Raw genomic sequence first — 25,689 nt, 5'->3', positions numbered from 1 at the left:
AATAAATTTATTAAAAAAAAGAAAGATGTAATTATTCTTAGTAAATCTATGATGCCCCAACAAAGAATAGAATCTACAAATATTTTTGACCCAAAGGTAGGAAAATTTTTAAGTGGGAAAAAACAAAAATGGCCTATGTATAAGACTGAGGAAAAAGTTTAATAAAGAGAGTTCCTAAAATTGCATAAAGATGCTGAATTTAAAGATGAAAAGAAAAATGGAAATTCCGAGAAACAAGTTGAAGGAGCAAATTTTATTCCACAATGATCAAAGAATCACAATTTCTGGTTCAGAGGCTTTGAGCTATGCAATCCAGGGCACTAGGGTATTTGGTCTTTTAAGTTGGCATGAAGTAGAATCTCTTCAGAGCTCTGCTTATATCTTGATTTCTCAGACTGTAGATGAAGGGGTTCAGCAGGGATGTGACCACAGTGTACATCACCGAGGCAATTGTACTTGCATGTGAGCTGTGGGTAGCACCAGATCTAAGGTAAACTCCTAAGGCTAAAAAATAAAATAAGGAGACAACCAAGAGGTGGGACACAGAGGTAAAAAATGCTTTATACTTTCCCTGAGCTGATATGATTTTACATGTGCAGAAAACTATTTTAGAATATGAGTAAAGGATACCAGCAAAAGGACCACCACCCATCAGGACAGCTGCAAAATACATCACTATGTTATTAAGAAAGTTGTCAGAACTGGCAAGTTGTACCACCTCATGGAGTTCAGAGAAAAAGTGGGGGATTTGCACAACTGGACAGAAGGACAATCGCAACACCATGAAGCTGTGTAGCAAGGAATACAAGGCAATCAGCACCCAGGATATCAGAACAAGAAGTCCACAGAGCCGGGGGCTCATGATGACCGCGTAGTGCAGGGGGTGGCAGATGGCCACATACTGATCATAGGCCATCACACTCAGGAAAATGTCATCTAATCCTGCAAACAGTATGTAAAAATATATCTGGGTGATGCAGCCTTCATAGGTGATATCTTTGCTCTGTATCTGGATGTTCCACAGCACCTTTGGGATGGTGGTGGAGATGATACAGATGTCTACAAAGGACAGGCTGGAGAGGAAGAAGTACATGGGGGTGTGGAGGTGGGAGTCCAAGCTGACAGCCAAGATAAGTACGTTTCCAAATACAGTGATCAGGTACATGGTGAAGAAAAGTCCAAATATGAGGGGCTGCAGTTCTGGTCCATTTGAAAGTCCCAGAAGAAGAAATCCTGAAATTTGTGTGTTGTTACTTGTTTCCATGGGGTGCAGGTGACTACCAGGAAAAAGAAAAATAACATGACTAATTTTCACACAAACTGGAATACTTCACATAGCTGAAACACTGCAATTTCTATTTGGCCCTCAAGAAATTGATGTTAATACTTTATTTATAGGTAAGTTCTCTTTGAGGGTGTGTGTGCGTGTGTTCAGCCGCCTCAGTTGTGTCCAACTGTGTGCGACCCCATGAACTGTAGCCCACCAGGCTCCTCTGTCCATGGGATTTCCCCAGAGTGGCTTGAATTCTGGAATGCATTGCCATGTCCTCCGCCAAGTGTTCTTCACAACACAGGGATTGAGTAGGTATCTCCTAAACAGTTCCTCATGTGAAGAGTTGACTCATTGGAAAAAACCCTAATGCTGGGTAGGATTGGGGGCAGGAGGAGAAGGGGAGGACAGAGGATGAGACGGCTGAATGGCATCACTGACTCGATGGACATGGGTTTGGGTAAACTCCGGGAGTTGGTGATGGACAGGGAGGCCTGGCGTGCTGCAATTCATGGGGTCGCAAAGAGTCGGACACGACTGAGCGACTGAACTGAACTGAACTGAACACAGTTCCTGCAATGGGGGAGGATTCTTTAGCACTAAGTCACCCTGGAAGCCCCTTTGAGGGTAAACTCCATTTCATCTCTCACTAGGAATGTTCGATTCTCATCAGATTTGCAAAGAGGTCATAAATCTAGAGCTTAATTTAGTGCAGAGCATGTTCCAAGTACATGGAGCCAATAAGCACAGAGTGTTTAAATAGAAAAACAACAACAACAACAACAACAACCTCTCACGATCCAAGAAAGGTAAATGAGGATATTCAAATAAAATATGATAGAATATGTCAGAATGTGACAGATGCTATGAAGAAAACAAAGCCAAGTATAAGAGAGAGAGTGGTAGGAGGTGTTATTTTGTCCTGAGTGTTCAGGGAAGACCAGGGAATGAGATGATGTTTGAACACTTTCCTCCAGAAAGAGAGATAAGGAGCTAGTGTGATGTCAGGAGAACTGTGAGGGAGCTGCAAAGGACCTGAGGAAGATGCTTGTTCCATATGTTCAAATGAAAACAAGGAAGCCAGCGGGGCAGAGGAATAATCAATAGGGGGGTGATTAGAGATGGTGTCAGGGATGCTGAGGAGCAAGGTGGCCTCCCTGCTACAGGTGACACTTCAGCACATAGAGAATCCCTCTTCCATGTGGTTCCTTGCACCTTACGAATTTACTTGAAAAACCATCCTATGAATTATATCAGATACCCTACTTAGTCCCATCTGTTGAGTGAATTCTGACTTCTGTACTATAAGTCATCTTAATATATGAGTTCAGGTGCCTCCACTTTAAGAACCATTTTCCCTTCACAAGGCAGGACACACACACACACACACGCACAACCATGTCTTTCTGGTTTGTGTTACTACCATTATTGGCTACCCAGATCCACCCTCCTCAGGCTATAAGTGGTTGCAGATTGGCTGGTCAGATCAAGTTATTATTCTCTGAAAGAATGTATAACTTTTACCTAGAAATTCCAGTTTATAAACTTCCCATGAAACAATAAACTTGGAGCTCACTTTTGGTATGGCCAATTTCTGCTCAGTATTTAGAAAAGAATGAAAAGTATGAGAGTGAAAGAAAAGAGAGAAATGAAATGGACATTTGGACATTAAGGGAAAAAATATCCAATAAACTAAAAAGACCCCTGAGACAATGAAATAAAGAAAAGTTCGCCTGCTTCATCAATATTCCAACTCCAGTGACATCTCCTTGATACCTAGAAAAAATAATAAAGAAAAATATATTTATGCCAAGGACATAAACAGTGATATAGATATGACTTGAAAGATCTTACAAGTGTGACTTAGATCTTACAAGTAAGACTTAGGATAGTGTGACTATCCTAAGAAGAAAATAAAAAATTGGAACATAAACTACCAATTTAAAATCAGAAATAGACAAAATACAGCAGAAGTTGGACATGTTTTATATGAAGCATATGAAACAGTAGAAGGTTTCTTTTCCTTAAGGCCTTTCCCTATTTGTTTCCTCCTGTTCATAAATAAGATTCTTATACTTATTTTCTAATTATACTGGAAGCATTTTATGCCTTCTATTCCTACTAAAGGGATTTGCCTGGTGGCTCAGAAAGCAAAGAAGCCTTTTGTCAATGCAGGAGACAAAGGTTTGATCCCTGGGGAGGGAAGCTCCCTTGGAGAAGGAACTGGCTATCCATTCCAGTATTCTTGCCTGGGAAATCCCATTGACAGAGGACTCAGGCAGGCTACAGTCCATGGGGTCTCAAGAGCTGGACACAACTTATTGATAAAACCACCACAACCATACGATCTGAGATTCCAATATTACCACCTAATTGTCAACCTTGACGCTTACATTTTCAAGTGCAAGGCTCACTTTAGTTTTAGATCATAAATAAGTACATTAATATTAGGAAAACCAGAAAACAACTACAATGACCTCTGGCCTCTGGGCTATGATAGATTGGTCCTCAGGTGACCTCAAGTACATGCACTTGGCTTCCATCCTCTCTGAGGCTCTCTTGCAGTGTCTGTGGAGCTCTCAGACTCATCTGCCTGTAGATTTTATCACTTCTTCCCTGTAGAAGTCAAAATTCCTCCCTAAATGATTACTGATGCAGACAGAATTTTGTCCCCAAATAAGAAAACAGGAAGTGATAAAATCAAGCATTGGTTTCCAGACAGATGTAGAACTTCAAAACCAAGAACCAGGTCCTGACCAATCAAAGTGGCACAGGCTAAGGGACTGCAGCAGAGGAGATATTTGCAGCTTCCTGCATCAGCTCATTAGACATGTTTCCAGAGGAAACCTCTAATTACATGATTTCCCTTGGGGACACTTTTCTGGACAGAATTTTTTTTTCTAATGGTTTTTTGTTCCTAAGACATACATTATAAGTTAGGTGAATTCATTTTTTATCACTCCTTCCCCTTTAATTCTCTTGCTTCCAAAGCCCTAAGATTCCCAGCATGTCATCACGTCTCTGAGTACAAAATTTTCTTTAAACTGTAACATTGAGGATTTGTCTTGATTAGGTCCTTCTGATCTTTAGTGCTTTGACTTGTGTCAGGGACAGGACCACTGAAATCTCTAAATATTACTATTCTCCTCTTCCAAAAGGGGGATAACTTTGCCCCTTTAGTATAAAACCATGGTTATTATACTCCCTGGATCCGTGACAGTTTCTCCAGGCCAATTAGAAATTTCCCAATTATATGAGAAGTCAAGAGCTATCCTTTAGTCTCTCATTATTAAATGTTTGTAATTGTAAGAGAGATATTTATATGTTGATATGCACCATAAACTATTATAGCATAGTATGTGTGTGGGGGGTATGTGCTAAGTCTTGTCCAAATAAATCTTTGTAACCCCACAGACTGTAGCCCTCCAGGCTTCGCTGTGCATGGGATTTCCCAGACAAGAATACTGGAGTGGGTTGCCATTTCATTCTCCAAGGGATCTTCCTGACCCAGCAATGGAACCCACGGCTCTTATGTCTCCTGCATTGCCAGGCGTGTTCTTTGACACTAGATCCACTATATATATATATATATATATACTCTGTGTGTGTGTTCCACAGCCTGCCTGGGTGCTTGGGAACCTAGCTATGAGTCATAGCAGAGGCTCAGACATGAAGCAATGTCTAAGCAGGGCCATGGTACCTATCAAATCCAACTCTTCCAGTAAAGCCACTGGGTACACATCAATGGTATATGACTGTTCCCACAGAAAGGCACCACTTTAAGACTGCAAGAGTTAACTGCGGCATATAATTTCAGAAGATAGACAAAGGTACAGAAAAGGAAAAGACAGAGGAATTTATCCCAATTGAAACAGTAACAGAATCATGCCTTAAAAAACAGCTAATGAAAGAGAAACAATGTAACAGATTTAGAATTCAATGCATTAGTAAAGATGATATAAAACTCCATTTTCTCAAACTAAAATGATTCAAGGAATCTTCCAAAAGAAGTTTTACTTTCAGTATTCACCCTATGCATTTTGTTAATAAGTGGGAGACCATAAAATATTTAATTCTGTGAAAAAAAGGACTGATGAACACAGTGATCATTTTAACAGGGAACTATAAAATAAAAACTAGTTAGAACTGAACACTGAAATAAATGAAATGAACAGGAACTAGAAATATTAATAGTGTATCAGGTGATATAAAATCATGGAAATGACTCAGAAAAGATAAAAACAAATGAAAAGTGAGAATAGTGTGAAGAGTGTTTGACTACATTAAGAACACCAACACTGGCGTAATTGGAGTGTTCAGGGAGGAAAAGAGAAAAAGAGAAGTTAGTCAAAACGTATTTGATAAACTTACGGCTGAAAACTTCCCAAACCTGAATAAAAAAGCAAATTCAGGTGCAAGAAGCAAAAAGTATCCCCCCAAAATTACAGCAACAAGAGCCACACCAATATACATCAATTAAAACTGCAATATTGAAGATATGGCTTTCTAAAGGCAGCACAAGTAAAACACTGACATATAAAAAGGAAACCTGTAAGTCTGTCAACTGATGTCTTTTCTCTTTTTTTACATATATATTTTTTGCAGAAACATTACTTGTCAGATGGGAGAAGTCTGATATATTTAAACTGCTGAGAGGGAAAAATCTGCAAACTAGGGCATTCTACCCAGCAAGATTATCGTTTAGAATCGAAGGAGACTTTTCAGACAAGCAAAGACTAAAATAATTTATCAATTCTAAGCCTACTCTACAAGGAATGATGTAGAATCTTCTTAAGAAGGAAAAAAAGGCATAACAAGTGGCAAGAAACTATATAAAAGACAAAATCCCACTAGTGAAGGCACATGTGCAGAAAGGCTGAGGATAAAATCACTTAAGCTAGAATGAAAATTTAATAGGCAAAAAGATTTTTTAAAGTCAAGTGTATCCACAAATAAGAATTAAAGGGATAAATAGTGAGGTGTTAAATATAACAACAAACATGCAATGTAGGTCAGGGAGTGGAAATGTAGTGCTATTTGAAAGTGTTAAGTGTTAGTCGCTCAGTCGTGCCCGACTCTTTGCGACCCCATGGACTACAGCCCACCAGGCTCCTCTGTCCATGAGATTTTCCAGGCAAGATACTGGAGTGGATTGCCATTTCCTTCTCCAGGGGATCTTCCCAACCCAGGGATCGAACCTGGGTCTCCTGCACTGCAGGGAAATTCTTTACCGACTGAACTACAAGGGAAGCCCTATTTGAAAGTGCAGGAACTTAAAAGACAGCCTGTTTTAAAAAGTAAATAAAGTAGTGGGTCATCATATTAAAAACCCACTGTTTACCGTACATCATAAAAACTACACTAGATAAACAAAAACTAGAGAGAAAGAAACACAAGCATATTACTTTGTTGTTCAGTCACTTAGTTGTATTTGACTTGTTGCAACCCCATGGACTGCAGCACACCAGGCTTCCCTGTCCTTCGACATCTTCAGGAGCTTGCTCAAAGCATACCACTAAATCAAATCATCAAATCTTAAGAAACACACAGAAGAAAAAAACCAAGAACTAAAAAAACAAGTAACACACTGGCAATAAGCAGCACCTATGGATAATCTCTTTGTGTGTCAGTAGACTAAATCCTCTAATAAAAAGACATTATCGTTAATAAATTCTTCATAAATCTATGATACCCCACCAAAGAAATGAAATTTCCAAACATTTTTTTATCTGAAGGTATATAAATTGTGGAGTAAGAAAAAATAAAAACTATGTATATAAGACTGAGAATAAAGCTTAATAAAGAAAGTGCCTAAATTGTATAAAGATGCTGAATCCAAAGAAGAAAAAAAAATTGGAAATCCCAGGTAATACCTACAAGGAGCAAATTTTATTCCACAATGATCAAAGAGTCACGATTTCAGGTTCAGAGGCTTTGAGTTATCTAATCCAGGACACTAGTATAATTGGTCTTTTATACTTGGCGTCAAATATAAACTCTTCAGAGCCCCCTTTATATCTTTGTTCCTCAGACTGTAGATGAAGGGATTCAGCATGGGTGTGACCACAGTGTACATCACAGAGACAATTGTACTTGAATGTGAGCTATGGGTAGCAGCAGAACTAAGGTACACTCCTAAGGCTGTAAAATAAAATAAGGAGACAACCAAGAGGTGGGACACACAGGTAGAAAATGCTTTATATTTCCCTTGAACTGATGAAATCTTACATATGCAGGAAACTATTTTAGAGTAGGAGTAAAGGATACCAGAAAAAGGACCAACACCCATCAGGACAGCTGCAAAATACATCACTATGTTATTAAGAAAATTATCAGAACTGGCAAGTTGTACCACCTGATTGAGTTCACAGAAAAATTGGGGGATTTGCGCACTAGGGCGGAAGGACAATCGCAACACCATTAAAATGTGTAGCAAGGAATACAGGACACTCGTTAACCAAGATATTAGCACCAGCAGTCCACAGAGCTTGGAACTCATGATGACCATGTAGTGCAGCGGGTGGCAGATGGCCACATACCGGTCATAGGACATAACAGTCAGGAGAAAGTCATCTAATCCTGCAAAGAGTATGTAAAAATACATCTGAGTGATACAGCCTTCATACGTGATTACTTTACTCTGGGTCCGGATGTTCCACAGCATCTTTGGGATGGTGGTGGAGGTGAAGCAGATGTCTACAAAGGACAGATTGGAGAGGAAGAAGTACATGGGGGTGTGGATGTGGGGGTCTGAGCTGACGGCCAGGATGATGAGGAGGTTTCCAAACACAGTGACCAGGTACATGGAGAGGAAAAGCCCAAATATGAAGGGCTGTAGTTTGGACTCCTTTGAAAGTCCCAGAAGAAGAAATCCTGAAATTTGTGTATTGTTACTTTCTTCCATGGGGTGGAGGTGACTACCAGGAAAAAGAAAAATATTGACAATTTTGACTCATACTGGTATAATTCACATAGATGAAAGACTGCAATTTCAATTTCTATCTCAAGAAGTTGATGTTAATATTTTATTTAAGATAAGTTCTCTTTGAGTGTATGTGTATATGTTTAACGTCTTCAGTTGTGTCCAACTCTCTCCAATCCCAAGGACCATAGCATGACGGCCTCCACTGTCCATGGAATTTCCCAGGAAAGAGTTCTGGAGTGGATTGCCATGCCCTCCTCCAGGGGTTCCTCCCAACCCAGGGATTGAACCCGAGTCTCTTGAAGGGCTACTCCATTGCAGGTGAATTCTAAACCTCTGAGTCACTGCAGAAGCCCCTTTGAGGGTATGCTTCATTTCATTTCTGACTAGGAATTTTTGCCACATTCTCATCACGTTTGCTAAGAGGTCATATATTCTAGAGTTTTAATGTGATATTTCTTCACTCATTTGAGAAATACATATTTAGTGCTAACCCAGTAAAAAGTGCTGAAAGTAAACCTCTTGCAATCCAAGAACATTAAGTGAGGATATTCAAATAAAATACTATAGAATATGTTAGATGTGACAGATGCTATGAAGAAAACAAAACCAGGTATAAAAGAGAGTGGTAGGAGGTGTTATTTTGTTCTGAATGTTCAGAAAAGTCCAGCAAACTAGGTGATGTTTGAACAGGTTTCTAAAGAAAGAGAGACGAGGAGCTAGTGTGATGTCAGAAGTGTGTGCCTGGAAGAGGGAGTTACCAGTGCTAAGGACCTGAGGAAGATGCTTGTTCCACATGTTCGAGTGCAAACAAGGAAGCCAGTGAGGCAGAGGGATAAGCAAGAGGGGGAGTGATTAGAGATGGTGTCAGGGATGCTGAGGAACAAGGTGGCCTTCCTGCTACAGCTGAATCTTCAGTCCACAGAGAATCCCTCGTTCCATGTGCTTCCTTGCACATTATCAATTTGGCTATAAAACCATCCTGTGAATTATATGATTCCCTTCTAAGTTCCATCTGTTGACTTAATTTTGACATGTGTGTATAAGTCATTTAGCAGATGAATCCAGGTGCCTCTACTTTAAGACCTGTCCTCCATTTCAAGGCATAAGTGTGTATGCACACACACAAATACACCATGTTCTTCTGGGTTGTGTCACTACCATGCGTTGGTCACCCAGATTCACTCTCTTTAGGTTGTGAGTGCTTACAGTTCAGCTAGTCAGAATTATGTATTCTCCAAAAGAATATATAATTTTTTCCCTGAAATTCCAGTTTATAAACTTCTCATGGAACAATAAATTGGGGTTCATTTTTGGTATAGCCAATTTCTGCTTGGTATTCAGGAAACAATGAAAAGTATGAGAGTGAAAGAAAGAGAGAGAAATGAAATGGACTTATGGGCATTAAGGGAAAATAATATCCAATATACTCAAATGACCCCTGAGACAACAGAATAAAGAAAAGTTTCCTTGCTTCATCAACACTCCACCTCCAGTGACATCTCTCTGATGCACAGGGGAAAAAAAATGAAGAAAAATATCTTTTGTTCAAGGATGTAAATAATGATACAGTTATGACATGGAACATCTTACAGTTTGAATACCTCAAGAGGAAAAGAAACAACTGGGGTATAAACTACCAATTCAAAAGCAGAAATAGAAACAATACAACAGAAGTTGGATATGTTTTATATGAGGCATATGAAGCCATAGAAGACTTCCTTTCTAATGGACTTTCCCTATTTGTTTCCTCCTGTTCGTAAATAAGATCCTTATACTTACTTTCTACTTTTACTGGAAGCATTTTATGCCTCCTATTCCTTCTAACTGGATTTCCCTGGTGGCTCAGGAAGTAAAGAACCTGCTTGTCAATGCAGGAGACGTAGGTTAGATTCCTGGCTCAGAAAGATTCCCTGGAGAAGACAATGACAACCCACTCCAGCATTCTTGCCTGGGAAATCCCACTGAAAGAGGAGCCAGGTGGGCTACAGCCCACGGGGTCACAAAAGTTGGAGTAATTTAGCAACTAAACCACCATCATCATTCCTTCTAAGCTTCCACTGTTACCATTTAACTATCAACTTTGCTGCTTGTATTTTCAAGTGCAAGGTTCACTTTAGTTTTAGACCATACATAAGTACATTAATATTAGGAAAACCAGAAAACAACTACAATGACCTCTGGCCTCTGGGCTATGATAGATCAGTCCTCAGGTGACCTCAAGCACACACTCCTTGTTTCCATCTTCTCTAATTCTCTCCTGCAGTGTCTGTGGAGCTCTCAGACTCACCTGCCTGCAGATTGAAAGAGAAGGCTCTCCCTGTAGAAGTTAAAATTCCTCCCTAAATGATTACTGGTGCAGACAGAATTTTGTCTCCAAATAAGAAAACAGAAAGTAATAAAAGCAAGCATTGGTTGCCAGACAGATGTAGAACTTCAAAAGCAAGAACCAGGTCCTCACCAACCAAAGTGGCACAGGCTAAGGGACTGCAGCAGAGGAGATATTTACAGCTTCCTGTGTCAGCTCATTAGATGTGTTCCTTTGGTTACTCCAACCTCTAACTACATGATTTCCCTTGGGGACACTTTTCTGGACAGAACGGATTTTTTTTTTTTCTGTCTGATTCACTGTTCCTAAGACATGCATTATAAGTTAGGTGAATTCATTTTTTATCACTCCTTCCCCTTTAATCTCTTGCTTCCAAAGCCCTAAGATTCCCAGCATGTCATCATGTCTCTGAGTACAAAATTTTCTTAAACTGTAACACTGAGGATTTGTCTTGATTAGATTTCTCTGATCTTTAATGCTTTGATTTGTGGCAGGGACAGAACCACTGAAATCTCTAAAAATTACTATTCTCCTCTTCAAAAAGGGGGATAACTTTGCTAGTTTAGAATAAAACCATGGTTAATATACTTGATGGAAGCACAATAGTTTCTCCAAGCCAATTAGAAATTTCCAAGTTATATCGGAAGTCAAGAGCTATCCTTTAATCCCTCATTACCAAATCTGTGTAATTGCAAGAGAGATATGTTGATATGCACCATAAACTATCTTAGCGCATTATATGTGTGTCTGGGCTGTGCTCAGACACATCTGAGTCTTTGTGACCCTATGGCTGTAGCCCACCAGGCTCCTCTGTCCATGGGATTTCCTAATCAAGAATACTAGAGTGGGTTGCCATTCCATTCCCCCGGGATCTTCCCAACCCAGGGATCAAACCCACATGCCCTGCATTGCAGGCAGATCCAACAGGTGGATCAGGCAGTAAAAAATCTTCCTGCAATGCAAGAGATGCAGTATGTATATATATATATATATATATATATATATATATATATATATATATATATATATATAGAGAGAGAGAGAGAGAGAGAGAGAGAGAGAGAGATGCAGATATACAGATATAGTTATATAGTGTGCTCGTGTGTGTGTGTGTGTGCCACAGCCTAAGATTAGTAGATACTTGGTCACCTGGCTGTGAGACACAGCAGAGGCTCAGACATGAAGCAGTGTTTAAGCAGGGCCACAGCACGTATCACTGGTGCTTACATGGGCTTCACATCAGAAGCAACACCAATCACTGATGACAGCTGGATGCCACAGCCCACACCCCTATCCATGCCAGAAATCCATGCATGTCTCAAGTCCCTTGTTTTGCAGCCCCACACCATGGCAAGAACAGCAGCCCTCCTGTAGGGACAAAAGAGCTCCAGACCCAAAGATGCTTCTGAGCAGGGGATGGTCAACCATTGACGGTGCTTACACAGGCAGCACATGAGAGGCAGTCTGCATCTCAAGCTCTGCCCAGGCCAACAGGGTCCTTGCCCCACCCCATTTAGAGTGCCACACACTAGCATTTCTTGCTCCAGCACTGCTCCCCTCTGGGTCAACAGTGCTGGTACAGGAGTGGGGAAGCACACACTTAGGGGGAACAAAGTCAGCTCATATGTGAGCCCTGAGGGTTTCTGCTGTAGCAACTTGGGACATGCCTCCCTCCCATTAGGCCAGTAATGGCCACTAAGCAAAGAGGAAGCCATATCTCATACCTGGCTCAAGCCCTAAGTCCTCCATCCCTCATAGCCAGATGATTGCAACCAGTAAACCCTAAAGAAAGGTGCGAATTGTGATAACATCAGATCCAGCTCTCTCAACAAAGCAAAGGGCACACATCAATGGTATATGACTGTTCCCACAGAAAGACACCACTTCAAGACTGCAAGAGTTAACTGTGGCACATAATTTCAGATAGACAGACAAATGTACAGAAAATGAAAAGACAGAGAAATTTGTCCCAACTGAAATAGCAAGAGATCATGCCTAAAAAACAGCAAATGAAAGAGAAGCAAACAGTTTACCAGATTTGGAATTCAATGCATTAGTAAAGATGATATAAAACTCCCTGTTCTCAAGCTAAAATGACTCAAGAAATCTTCCAAAAGAAGTTCTACTTTCAGTATTCACCCTGTGCATTTTGTCAATGAGTGGAAGACCATAAAATATTTAATTCTGTGAAAAGAAGGACTTATGAGCACAGTGATAATTTTAACAGGGAACTATAAAATAAAAACTAGTTAGAACTGAACACTACAATAAATGAAATGAACAACAATTAGAAGTAGGTAATAGTATACCAGGTGATACAGAAGAATGCATGTTAACTGAAATATAGAATCATAGAGATGATTCAGTCAGAAAAGAAAAAAAAAGGAAAAATGAGAATAGCTTGAGGGATGTTTGACTACATTAAGAACACCAACACTGGTATAATTGGAGTGTCCAGGAAGGAAAAGATAAAAAGAGAAGGTAGTCAAAATGTATTTGATAAACTTATGTCTAAAAACTTTCCAAACCTGAATAAAAAAGCAAATTCAGTTACCAGAAGCAAAAAACATCTCCCCAAAATGACAGCAACAAGACCTACACCAAGATGCAGCAATTTAAACCACAAAGTTAAAGATATGGGTTTCTAAAGGCAGCAAAAGTAAAACAGTGTCATATAAGATGGAAACATATAAGTTTATCAGTTAATTTCTTTTTTTGTTTGTTTTTTTCAGAAACTTTGCATGATAGAACAGAGAGGTACGATATGTTTAAAGTGTTGAGAGGGAAAAACCTGCAAACTAGGGCATTTTACCCAGCAAGATTATCATTTAGAATCAAAGGGGAGATAAAGAACTTTTCAGACAAGCAAAGACTAATAGAATTTATCAATTCTAAACCTACTCTACATGGGAATGATATAGTACCTTCTCAAAGAAAGAAAGGAAAAGGCATAACAAGTGGTAAGAAACTATAAGAAAGAGAAAATCCTGCTAGAAAATCCTGCTTTTCTACATGCAAACATGTAGAAAGGCTGAGGATCAAATCACTTAAGCTAGTATGAAAATTTAATAGACAAAAAAATTCTAAAATCAAATATAGCTAAAATAAGAATGAAAGTATAAATATGGAAGGGGTCAAATATGGCTTCAAAGACACAAAGTTAGCAAGGAGTTAAAATGTAGTGATATTGGTACGTAAATGAACTTAAAAGACAACTTGTTTTTAAAAATAGACATCGTTGTAGATCATCATATGAAGACACTTTGTTTACCATACATCAAAAATCTACACTAGATAAGCAAAAACTAGAGAGAAAGTAACACAAGCATATCACTAAATAAAATCATCAAATCATAAGAGAAGAAACACGAAGAAAACAGAAAAACAAAGAACTACACAAACAGAAAACAACAAATGGGCAATAAGTAATACCTACCAAAATCCTCTTTAGCAGCCAGTAGATTAAATGCTCTCCTAAAGAGCCAGCTTATAACTAAATATTAAAAAAACTAACATCATGGCATCCAGCCCCAATACTTCATGACAAGTAGAAGGGGGAAAGGTGGAAGCAGTAGTAGATTTCCTGTTCTTGGGCTCCAAAATCACTGTGGACAGTGACTGCAGCGATGGATTCAGAAGATGATTGCTTCTTGGCAGGAAAGCAATGACAAACCTAGACAGCATGTTGAAAAGCAGAGACATTACTCTGCCAACAAAGGTCTGTATAGTCAAGACTATGGTTTTCTCAGTGGTCACATATGGTTGTGAGAGCTGGACCATAAAGAAGGCAGAATGTGGAATAATTGACGCCTTTGAACTATGCTGCTTGAGAAGACTCCTGATAGTCCCTTGGACAGCAAGGAAATCAAATCAGTAAGTCTTAAGGGAGATCAACCCTGAATATTCACTGGAAAGACTGATGCTGAAGCTGAAGTTCCAGTATTTGGTCCCCTGACGCAAACAGATGACTCACTGGAATTGTCCCTGCTGCTGGGAAAGATCAAGGGCAGAAGAAGAAGGCATCAGAGGATGAGATGGCTGGATGGCATCGCCAATGCAATGAACACAAACTTTGGCAAACTCCAGGAGATGGTGAGGGACAGGCAGGCCTGGCGTGCTGCAATCCATGGGGTCACAAAGGGTTGGACACGACTGGGCAACTGAACAACAACAGACTAAATGCTTTAATAAAAAGACATTACTCCTAATAAATTATTCATAAATCTATGATACTCCATCAAAGAAATGGAATTTCCAAACATTTTTGATCCAAAGGTAGGAATATGGTGGAGTAGGAAAAAATAAAAACTGTCTATGTATAAGACTAAGGATAAAGCTTAGTAAGAGAGTTCCTAAAGTTGTATAAAGATCATGAATTCAAAGAAGAAAAGAAAAATGGAAATCCCAGGAAATAAGTGCAAGGAGCAAATTTTATTTCACTATGATCAGAGAATAATTTCTGATTCTAATTCTTTGAGTTATACAATCCAGAGCACTAATATAATTGGCCTTTTATGCCAGGCATCAAATATAATTTCTTTAGACCCTCTTTTGTATCTCAATTTCTCAGACTGTAGATGAAAGAGTTCAGCATGGGTGTGACCACTATGTACATCCCCGAGGCAATTGTACTTGAATGTGAGGTGTGGGTAGCAGCAGAGCTAAGGAACACTCCTAAGGCTGTAAAATAAAATAGGCAGACAACAGAGAGGTGGGACACCCAGGTGGAAAAAGCTTCATATGTCCCCTGAGTAGGAAGTCAAGAAACACCTGGCATAACAGGCAAATTTGGCTTTGGAGTACAGAATGAAGCACGGCAAAGGCTAATAGAGTTTTGCCAAGAGAACCAACTGGTAATAGCAAAAACTCTCTTCCAACAACACAAGAGAAGACTCTACACGTGGACATCACCAGATGGTCAACACCGAAATCAGATTGATTATATTCTTTGCAGCCAAAGATGGAGAAGCTCTATACAGCAAAAACAAGACCGGGAGCAGGCTGTGGCTCAGATCATGAACTGCTTATTGCCAAATTCAGACTTAAATTGAAGAAAATAGGGAAAACCACTAGTCCATTCAGGTATGACCTACATCAAATCCCTTATGAGTATACAGTAGGAGTGACAAATAGATTTAAGGGACTAGATCTGATAGACAGAATGCCTCATGAACTATGGACAGAGGTTCATGACATTGTACAGGAGACAGGGATCAAGACCATCCCCATGGAAAAGAAATGCAAAAAAGCAAAATGGCTGTCTGAGGAGGCCTTACAAATAGCTGGGAAAAGAAGAAAAGCAAAAATCAAAGGAGAAAAGGAAAGATATTCCCATCTGAATGCAGAGTTCCAAAGAATAGCAAGGAGAGAAAAGAAAGCCTTCCTCAGTGATCAATGCAAAGAAATAGAGGAAAACAACAGATTGGGGAAGACTAGAGATCTCTTCAAGAAAATTAGAGATACCAAAGGAACATTTCATGCAAAGATAGGCTCGATAAAGGACAGAAATGGTATGGACCTAACAGAAGCAGAAGATATTAAGAAGAGGTGGCAAGAATACACAGAAGAACTGTACAAAAAAGATCTTCACGACCCAGATAATCACGATGGTGTGATCACTCACCTAGAGCCAGATATCCTGGAATGTGAAGTCAACTGGGCCTTAGAAAGCATCACTACAAACAAAGCTAGTGGAGGTGATGGAATTCCAGTGGAGCTATTTCAAATCCTGAAAGATGATGCCATAAAAGTGCTGCACTCGATATGCCAGCAAATATGGAAAACTCAGCGGTGGCCACAGGACTGGAAAAGGTCAGTTTTCATTCCAATCCCAAAGAAAGGCAATGCCAAAGAATGCTCAAACTACCACACAATTGCACTCATCTCACATGCTAGTAAAGTAATGCTCAAAATTCTCCAAGCCAGGCTTCAGCAATACGTGAACCATGAATTTCCAGATGTTCAAGCTGGTTTTAGAAAAGGCAGAGGAACCAGAGATCAAATTGCCAATATCCACTGGATCCTCGAAAAAGCAAGAGAGTTCCAGAAAAACATCTATTTCTGCTTTATTGACTATGCCAAAGCCTTTGACAGTGTGGATCAGAATAAACTGTGGAAAATTCTGAAAGAGAAGGGAATACCAGACCATCTGACTTGTCTCTTGAGAAACCTGTATGCAGGTCAGGAAGCAACAGTTAGAACTGGACATGGAACAACAGACTGGTTCCAAATAGGAAAAGGAGTACCTCAAGGCTGTATATTGTCACCCTGCTTATTTAACTTATATGCAGAGTACATCATGAGAAACGCTGGGCTGGAAGAAACACAAGCTGGAATCAAGATTGCCGGGAGAAATATCAATAACCTCAGATATGCGGATGACACCACCCTTATGGCAGAAATTGAAGAACTAAAGAGCCTCTTGATGAAAGTGAAAGAGGAGAGTGAAAAAGTTGGCTTAAAGCTCAACGTTCAGAAAACTAAGATCATGGCATCTGGTCCCATCACTTCATGACAAACAGATGGGGAAACAGTGGAAACAGTGTCAGACTTTGTTTGGGCTCCAAAATCACTGCTGATGGTGATTGCAGCCATGAACGTAAAAGATGCTTACTCCTTGGAAGGAAGGTTATGGCCAACCTAGATAGCGTATTTAGAAGCAGAGACATTACTTTGCCAACAAAGGTCCGTCTAGTCAAGGCTATGGTTTTTCCAGTGGTCATGTATGGATGTGAGAGTTGGACGGTGAAGAAAGCTGAGCGCCAAAGAATTGATGCTTTTGAAGTATGGTGTTGGAGAAGACTCTTGAGAGTCCCTTGGACTGCAAGGAGATCCAATCAATCCATCCTAAAAGAGATCAATCCTGGGTGTTCATTGGAAGGACTGATGTTGAAGCTGAAACTCCAATACTTTAGCCACCTCATGCGAAGAGCTGACTCATTGGAAGAGACCCTAATGCTGTGTAGGATTGTGGGCAGGAGGAGAAGGGGACGACAGAGGATGAGATGGTTGGATGGATCACCGACTCAATGGACATGGTTTTGTGTAGACTCCGGGCGTTGGCGATGTGACAGAGAGGCCTGGCGTGCTGCAATTCATGGGGTCGCAAAGAGTCGGACACGACTGAGCGACTGAACTGAGCTGAACTGAACTGATATGATTTTACATGTGCAGAAAACTATTTTAGAATATGAGTAAAGGACAGCAGCAAAAGGACCACCACCCATCAGGACAGCTGCAAAATACATCACTATGTTATTAAGAAGTTGTCAGAACTGGCAAGTTGTATCACCTGGCTGAGTTCACAGAAAAAGTGGGGGATTTGCACAACAGGACGGAAGGACAATCACAACATCATTAAGCTGTGTAGCAAGGGTCACAAGGCAATCATTACCCAGGATATCAGAACCAGCAGTCCACAGAGCTGGGGGCTCATGATGACCATGTAGTGCAGGGGTGGCAGATGGCCACATACCGATCATAGGCCATCACACTCAGGAGAATGTCATCTAATCCTGCAAACAGTATGTAAAAATATATCTGGGTGATGCAGCCTTCATAGGTTATGACTTTGCTCTGAATCTGAATATTCTGCAGCATCTTTGGGATGGTGGTGGAAGCAAAGCAGATGTCTACAAAGGACAGGTTTGAGAGGAAGAAGTACGTGGGTGTGTGGATGTGGGAGTCAGAGATGGTGACCAGGATAATGAGCAGGTTTCCAAACACAGCAATCAGGTACATGGAGAGCAAAAGCCCAAAGATGAGGGGCTGCAATTCTGGATCCTTTGAGAATCCCGGAAGGAAAAATTCAGAAAATTGTGTATTGTTACCTGTTTCCATGTGGTAGAGGTGACTACCAGGAAAAATGAAAATAACATGACTAATTTTCACACAAATTGGCATAAGTCTCATAGATGAAACAGTAAAATTTCTATTTTGCTCTCAATAAAATATTTTTAATATATTGTGTTTAGAAAAGTCCTGTTTTATCTCTACTTAGGCTTTTTTGCCCCACTGTTAGCATATTCCCAAAGAAATACGCATTCTACAGTTGTAATGAGAAATACTTTCATACATTTGAAGAATATATATTGAGTGTCAACCATGTCCAAAACACATATTGCTGTTTAATCACTAAGCTGTGTCTGACACTTTTGAGACTGCCCCCACCCCCCACCCCAGCCCCTGGACTATAGCCGGCCAGGCTCCTCTGTCCATGGGATTTCTCAGGCGAGAATACTGGACTGGGTTGTCATTTCCTTCTCTAGGTGACCTTCTCAACCCAGGGATCTAACCTGCCTCTTCTGCATTGCCAGGCAGATTCTTTACCACTGAGCCACCTGGGAAGTCCCTCTAAACAAATATAGGTAACAAATATATGGTGCCAAAAAACGGAAGTGTTCACAATCCAGTGATGGTGAAAGATGATGTGCAAATAAAATATTATATAATACGTCAAGTGATTACTGGTATGAATAAAACAAAGCTAGATATAAAAGAGAATAGTAGGAGGTATTTTCCTGTACTGCGTGTTCAGTTAAGTCCAGCAAACAAGGTGGTAATTGAACAGATAGCTCAAGAAAGGGAGAGAAGGATCTAGTATGATATCAAGAGAAATATGTGCCTAGCGAGGGAATGGCCACTACAAAGAACCTAAGGAAAATGTTTGTTCCTTGTAATTTATGAATTTAGTTGCAAAAGCATCCTGTGAAATAAAGCATCTCCCATCCTTAGTACCTTCTCCTGTCTGAGTTCTGGGCTCTGTGATATAGGGCACCTTAATATGAGTCCAGGTGCCTCTGCTTTAAGAACTGCTCTCATTACACAAGGCACAAGCATACACACACACACACACACACACACACACACACACACACACATCATCACACCATGTCCTCCTAGGCTATGTTCCTACCACACATTTCTCACCCAGAACCACCCTCCTCACACCATATACCATTATAACTCAAGCAGATCATGTCAGATCATCTTTCTCCTACAGAATGTATAAATGGTACCCAGAAATTCCAGTTCATAGACTGCCATTGGTTTATTGACCAATAAACTTGGGGTTCATTTTTATGATCACTTTCCACTTTGTATTTAAAGAAATATAAAAAGTATGTGTGTGTGTGAGAGAGAGAGGCTGGGTGAGAGTGAGGAGAGGAAAATGAAACAGATATTTCAGGGTAAAAGATTTAATAAGCTCTAATGGTCCCTGAGACTATGTATGAATTAAAACTTCGTTTGTTTGGCCACATTCCAATTCCGATTATCTCTCCTTGACATCCAGCAAAAATAATTTTCAAAAAGAAAAATACATGTTTACCTTGACAGAATAGTTATGCTTTTATAATGAAAGAAACCTGACATATTTGACTACCTCAAAAGAAAAATGGGCAAAATTAATAAACCAACAAAAATGAGTATACAAATGAAAACAGCAACAGCTGATTATGTTTTATATAAAACAGTAAGAGACATTTTTCCTGAATCTTTTCCATTTATTTGACCATTTTTTTTTTACTGTTCTATAGGGAATGAGGCAAGCTCTTTCCCAGTTTTCTTATGGGGCATCTTGTGTTTGTTATTCTTGGAGTTTACGTATTATCATATTTTTAAAGTAAATCTGATGAGCATACCCCAATGCTGTTTCTGGCCTTTGTTTAACATGCAAAGGGCTTTTCAAACTATACTCTGTAAATTCTACAGATACCATGTCAATTCATCCTTTTGCTCTGGAAAAATTTCTTCATAGGATTCATGCCTAAAGCCATTATATTATAAAACAATTATTTCATTGTACTATTACTTCACCATGATAATGCAAAATCCTAAGCATTAGAGACTTCAACTGCTCTGGTCATTTTCAGAAAGATATGTGAATATATGCACACTTACATAGAAACACGGGCTTCCCAGGTGGCACTAGTGATAAAGCACCTGCTTGCCAATGCAGGAGACATGAGACACAGGTTCAATTCCTGGGTCAGGAAGATCCCTGAAAGAGGGCATGCAACCCACTCCAGGATTCTTGTCTGGAGAATCCCGTGGAGAGAGGAGCCTGGTGGGCTACAGTCCATAGAGTCGCAAAGAGTCAGACACGATTGAAGCGACTTAGCATACACTCAGGCATACAGAAACATATTTTAGTATATGTGAAGTTACAAAATAAAGGGAATTGAAGGAGAAATAATTAAATAAATTAGTTCCAAAGAAACTGTATTTTTAAAAAATTGAATGGAGCATCACACACTAACTCAAACAATATTAAAATAGTAATGATTTAATGATATCCAACAAAAGTCCGTCTAGTCAAGGCTATGGTTTTTCCAGTGGTCATGTATGGATGTGAGAGTTGGACGGTGAAGAAAGCTGAGCGCCGAAGAATTGATGCTTTTGAACTGTGGTGTTGGAGAAGACTCTTGAGAGTCCCTTGGACTGCAAGGAGATCCAATCAATCCATCCTAAAGGAGATCAGTCCTGGGTGTTCATTGGAAGGACTGATGTTGAAGCTGAAACTCCAATACTTTGGCCACCTCATGCGAAGAGTTGACTCGTTGGAAAAGATCCTAATGCTGGGAAGGATTGGGGGCAGGAGGAGAAGGGGACGACAGAGGATGAGATGGTTGGATGGCATCACCGACTCGATGGACATGGGTTTGGGTAGACTCCGGGAGTTGGCGATGGACAGAGAGGCCTGGAGTGCTGTAATTCATGGGGTCGCAAAGAGTCGGACACGACTGAGCGACTGAACTGAACTGAACTGAACTGAATGATATCCAATGAACTAGTAATTAAGTTGGGAAATGTGTAAACATGAATATAATATATAATGTTCCTGAAAATTATGACACATATTAGATTCTCAGTTATTGTATATGGAATGAAGCAGGAATTATATCTCTATTATAGATTTCATTATATATATATAAGGTTGTACTTCAATTTGGAAAGTTTAGGTTATAGAATAAATCAGAGGGATAATCTATGCAGTATAAAAACCAATCTTTTTTGGTGAATACCTAGACAATTACATACGAAAATCCACAAGTGTGCCAAACTATCTTAAAGCAAGAAACCCAGCAGAAGATAGATGTGTTTAACCAAGCAAAATAAAAAAACATTTTAATGGCAAAACAGTCCCCAAAAGGTCAACTGAGAAACAGCTATTCTTAAAAATTATTTCAAAAGTTGATAACAGTAGATTAAGAGGCATATATTATGCAAGCATATAATAATAAAAATAGACACATCAAAATGACAATTCAAGGTATTAATTTTTTATCAAACTCAGTAACAGTTAAGAAAAGAACACTTTTTCACAACCATTGGTCTGGGAAATTACTTAGAGTTGTCACAGAGTTTATAGTGGTACTTTGAAACAGGGATCAAAGGTTCACTATCTGTTTGCAGACAGAAATTTAAAATGTTACACTGTTAGGAAAACCATCTGAACAATGGTATAGATATTAAAAATCCAGTTATCTAACTGGAGGCTTCTCAGTCTGAGCACTATTGACATTCTCAGGCAGGTTGTTTTCTGTGGGGTGGGGTCTGTCCTGTGCCTTGTAGGATGTCTAGAGCATCCCTGATCTCCACCCACAGTTCCCGGAGTAACAGACAAATACTTCTACAAGCATTTTTCAGTATTCCCAAGGAAACAAAGTTGCTCCTGCTTAGAACAACAGTTTAAATTTAACAATCTCAAATATTTTTGCAGGAATGATATAATAGCAACTCAAAGAGAAAGATTAGGAAAGACCACCTGCAGTGTGAGTAGCATAGCCCCTTATGAAACACTAAACAGCTATTCAAATAAGGAACCCATATTGCATTGAATACTAGTTGACTGAAAGAAAGTCCTGCGGCATTATTGACCAGTAAGGAAAAGGCAACACAAGCAGAAAACCAAAAACAAAAAACACTGCACTGAATCATCAAGAGTATCTGTGATGTGCATAGGATGCTATTCATGCATTTGTACAAAAGTGTATAAATTAGGTATGTGTACCTCATATAGAAAGAAAAGTTTAAAAGAAACCAAGCATATATGGGACAATGTTACTGAGAATAAAACTAGGTTATGTGGTAGTGGTTTTAAAGTAACTGAATGTAACAAGATTGAATGAATATCTGTAAGTTTCATAAAGATGTGAACAGTAATAATTTAATGAGACCAACTTTAGCCACTAATTCAATATTAAATTGCCAAAGACTTGGAAATAAAAGCATATAAGAGAAGATATTTTAAAATGCAAAGAGGGAGCAGTATTCAAGTTAAATTTTTTTTTCTTAAATATACATGGATTCAAATATGTTCATGAAAGACAAATGGTAAAAAAAAAAAAAAAAAAAGGATTTTTACATGGTGTCCAAAGGTAATACAACTTTTAGAAATACATTTAACCAAAAAGGATTAAAAGGAACACTAAGGAAGGAGAGAGTAAGAGTTAGAAATATGTTTAATAGGTGGCTGTGTGGGTGTTTGTGTGTGTGTGTGTGTGTGTGTGTGTGTGTGTGTATGTGTGTTAAGTTGCTACAGTCGTGTCTGACTCTTTGCAACCCTATGGACCACAGCACACTAGGCTCCTCTGTCCATGGGATTCTCCAGGAATGAATACTGGAGTGGGTTGCCATGCCCTCCTCCAGGGGATCTTCCAATGCCAGGGATCCAACCTGTGTCTCTCACCTCTCCTGCATTAGCAGGGGGTTCTTTACCACTATCTTCACCTAGGAAGGTCATAATAGGTGATTAATTAGCATGAAAATTTATGCAGGAAAATATTCACTGTCTTTTTGTTTTAATAAATGTATTTATTTTAGTTGGAGGCTAATTGCTTTACAATATTGTAGTAGTTTTTTGCCATACATTGACATGAATCAGCCATGGGTTTACATGTGTTCCCCATCCTGAACCCCCCTCCCACCTCCCTCCCCATCTCATCCCTCTGGGTCATCCCATTGCCCCAGCCCTGAGCATTTGTCTCATGCATTGAGCATGGAATGGTGTTCTGTTTCACATACGTTAATATACACGTTTCAATGCTATTGTCCCAGAATGTCCCACCCTCACCTTCTCCCTCAGAGTCCATAAGACTGTTCCATGCATCTGTGTCTCTTATTCTGTCTCGCATATAGGGTTATCGTTACCATCTTTCAAATTCCATATACATGCATTAGTATACTGTATTGGTGTGTTTCTTTCTGAGTTACTTCACTCTGTATAATGGGCTCCCGTTTCATCCATCTCAATAGAACCGATTCAAATGTATTTTTTTAATGGCTGAGTAATATTCCATTGTGTATATGTACCACAGCTTCCTTATCCATTCGTCTGCTGATGGACATCTAGGTTGCTTCCATGTCCTGGCTATTGTAAACAGTGCTGCGATGAACATTGGGGTACACGCGTCTCTTTCAGTTCTGGTTTCCTCGGTGTGTATGCCCAGCAGTGGGGTTGCTGGGTCATATGGCAGTTCTATTCCCAGTTTTTTAAGGAATCTCCACACTGTTCTCCATAGTGGCTGTACTAGTTTGCATTCCCACCAACAGTGTAAGAGGGTTCCCTTTTCTCCACACCCTCTCCAGCATTTATTGCTTGTAGACTTTTGGATAGCAGCCATTCTGACTGGTGTGAAATGGTACCTCATTGTGGTTTTGATTTGCATTTCTCTAATAATGAGTGATGTGGAGCATCTTTTCATGTGTTTGTTAGCCATCTGTATGTCTTCTTTGGAGAAATGTCTGTTTAGTTCTTTGGCCCATTTTTTGATTGGGTCGTTTATTTTTCTAGAATTCAGCTGCAGGAGTTGCTTGTATATTTTTGAGATTAATTGTTTGTCTGTTGCTTCGTTTGCTATTATTTTCTCCCATTCTGAAGGCTGTCTTTTCACCTTGCTTATAGTTTCCTTTGTTGTGCAAAAGCTTTTAATTTTAATTAGGCCCCATTTGTTTATTTTTGCTTTTATTTCCAATATTTTGGGAGGTGGGTCATAGAGGATCCTGCTGTGATTTATGTAGGAGAGTGTTTTGCCTATGTTTTCCTCTAGGAGTTTTATAGTTTCTGGTCTTACGTTTAGATCTTTAATCCATTTTGAATTTATTTTTGTGTATGATGTTAGGAAGTGTCACTGTCATTTTTTAAAAAACAAGTATTTTCAAGTGAAGAATATTGCATTGACAGCTCAATTATTTCAATAAAAAAATGTAAAAGCAATAGAGAGAACACCATATGACTGACTGACCACATAAATTTTATAAATTACCATTCTCACAAATATATCTATACATACATAAAATAACTAAATGGAAATCATTTTGTGGAAAGAAAATAAAACCTCCAATTCATTTTGAAAAATGTGAGCAAAGACAGTAATAAAGCACTCCAACTGCAGCATACAGAGGGTTCTCACAGACAATTTTTGATTAACAGAGTAATTGTGTAACACACAAATATATATTATATATGTGTGTGTTTGTGTGTGTGTGTGCTCAGTCACTCAGTTGTGTCCAACTCTTTATATACATGTAAGCATGTATAACTATCCAGTAAAGGGCTTTCCCATTGCCCAGTGCATAAAGAATCTGCATTCAATGCAGGAGATAAGAAATGTGGCTTTGATCCCTGGGTGGGAATGGTCCCATGGAGGAGGAAATGGGAACCCACTCCAGTATTCTTGCCTGGAGAATCCCATGGACAAGAGGAGATGGCAGGATACAGTCCATGGGGTTACAAAGAGTCAGACAGGACTGAGTGACTAAGCATTCCAGCAAAGAGAAGTCACTATCTTTCAAGAATTTTTTAAAATTTGTTAATTTTTAATTGGAGAATAATTGCTTTACACTATTGTATTGGCTTCTATCCTACATTGACGTGAATCAGCCATTGCATACATATGTTTGCAGGGATATATTTTCATGGAGCTCTTGGTCCAGATCTTACTCATTAATATGGAAACAGTCAAATATGACTCATCTTAAAAAAAAAAAAAATCCTTACTTCAAGGTACCTCTGTCCACATCTAATAATCTATTTCTCTACTCTTGTTACTTAGTATGTCATAAGGCTTATGTTCAAATTTTACTGGAAACACTTTGTGCCTCCTATTCTCTCTTCTAACTGGACTTTCATTTTTATCACTTAATTGGCAACACTGAACCGTACTT

At 39.4% G+C, this 25,689-nt stretch overlaps 2 protein-coding genes and 1 pseudogene across 2 annotated transcripts; all 3 read right to left on the bottom strand.

The window, feature by feature from the left end:
• Window positions 1–337: 337 nt before the first annotated feature.
• On the bottom strand, window positions 338–1,264 carry LOC145509106 (olfactory receptor 7A5-like). Its single transcript, XM_081497059.1, has one exon. The coding sequence runs from the start codon at window positions 1,262–1,264 to the stop codon at window positions 338–340; it is 927 nt and encodes a 308-aa protein (XP_081353185.1).
• Window positions 1,265–7,226: 5,962 nt separating this feature from the next.
• LOC145508909 (olfactory receptor-like protein OLF4) lies at window positions 7,227–9,727 on the bottom strand. The gene is made up of 2 exons (XM_081496680.1): window positions 9,705–9,727; window positions 7,227–8,202 (listed from the first exon to the last, which is right to left on the bottom strand). Exon 2 carries the CDS (start codon window positions 8,172–8,174, stop codon window positions 7,227–7,229), a length of 948 nt encoding a protein of 315 aa, XP_081352806.1. The 5' UTR covers window positions 8,175–8,202; window positions 9,705–9,727.
• A 5,289-nt stretch (window positions 9,728–15,016) lies between these two features.
• Window positions 15,017–18,360, bottom strand: LOC145509114 (olfactory receptor 7A5-like; annotated as a pseudogene).
• Between the last annotated feature and the right edge of the window lie 7,329 nt (window positions 18,361–25,689).

Source organism: Giraffa tippelskirchi, chromosome 6, assembly GCF_054371585.1.
Source record: "Giraffa tippelskirchi isolate mGirTip1 chromosome 6, T2T-mGirTip1v1.2.pri, whole genome shotgun sequence".
NCBI classification, from domain to species: Eukaryota; Metazoa; Chordata; class Mammalia; order Artiodactyla; family Giraffidae; genus Giraffa; species Giraffa tippelskirchi.
Note: the sequence above shows the minus strand (reverse complement) of the source record. Positions and strands in the feature narration are given on the sequence as shown.

Bases quoted from the DNA above. Each gene is read 5' to 3' on its own strand.
- LOC145509106 (XM_081497059.1), bottom strand. From the start codon at position 1,264: ATGGAAACAAGTAACAACACACAAATTTCAGGATTTCTTCTTCTGGGA.
- LOC145508909 (XM_081496680.1), bottom strand. From the start codon at position 8,174: ATGGAAGAAAGTAACAATACACAAATTTCAGGATTTCTTCTTCTGGGA.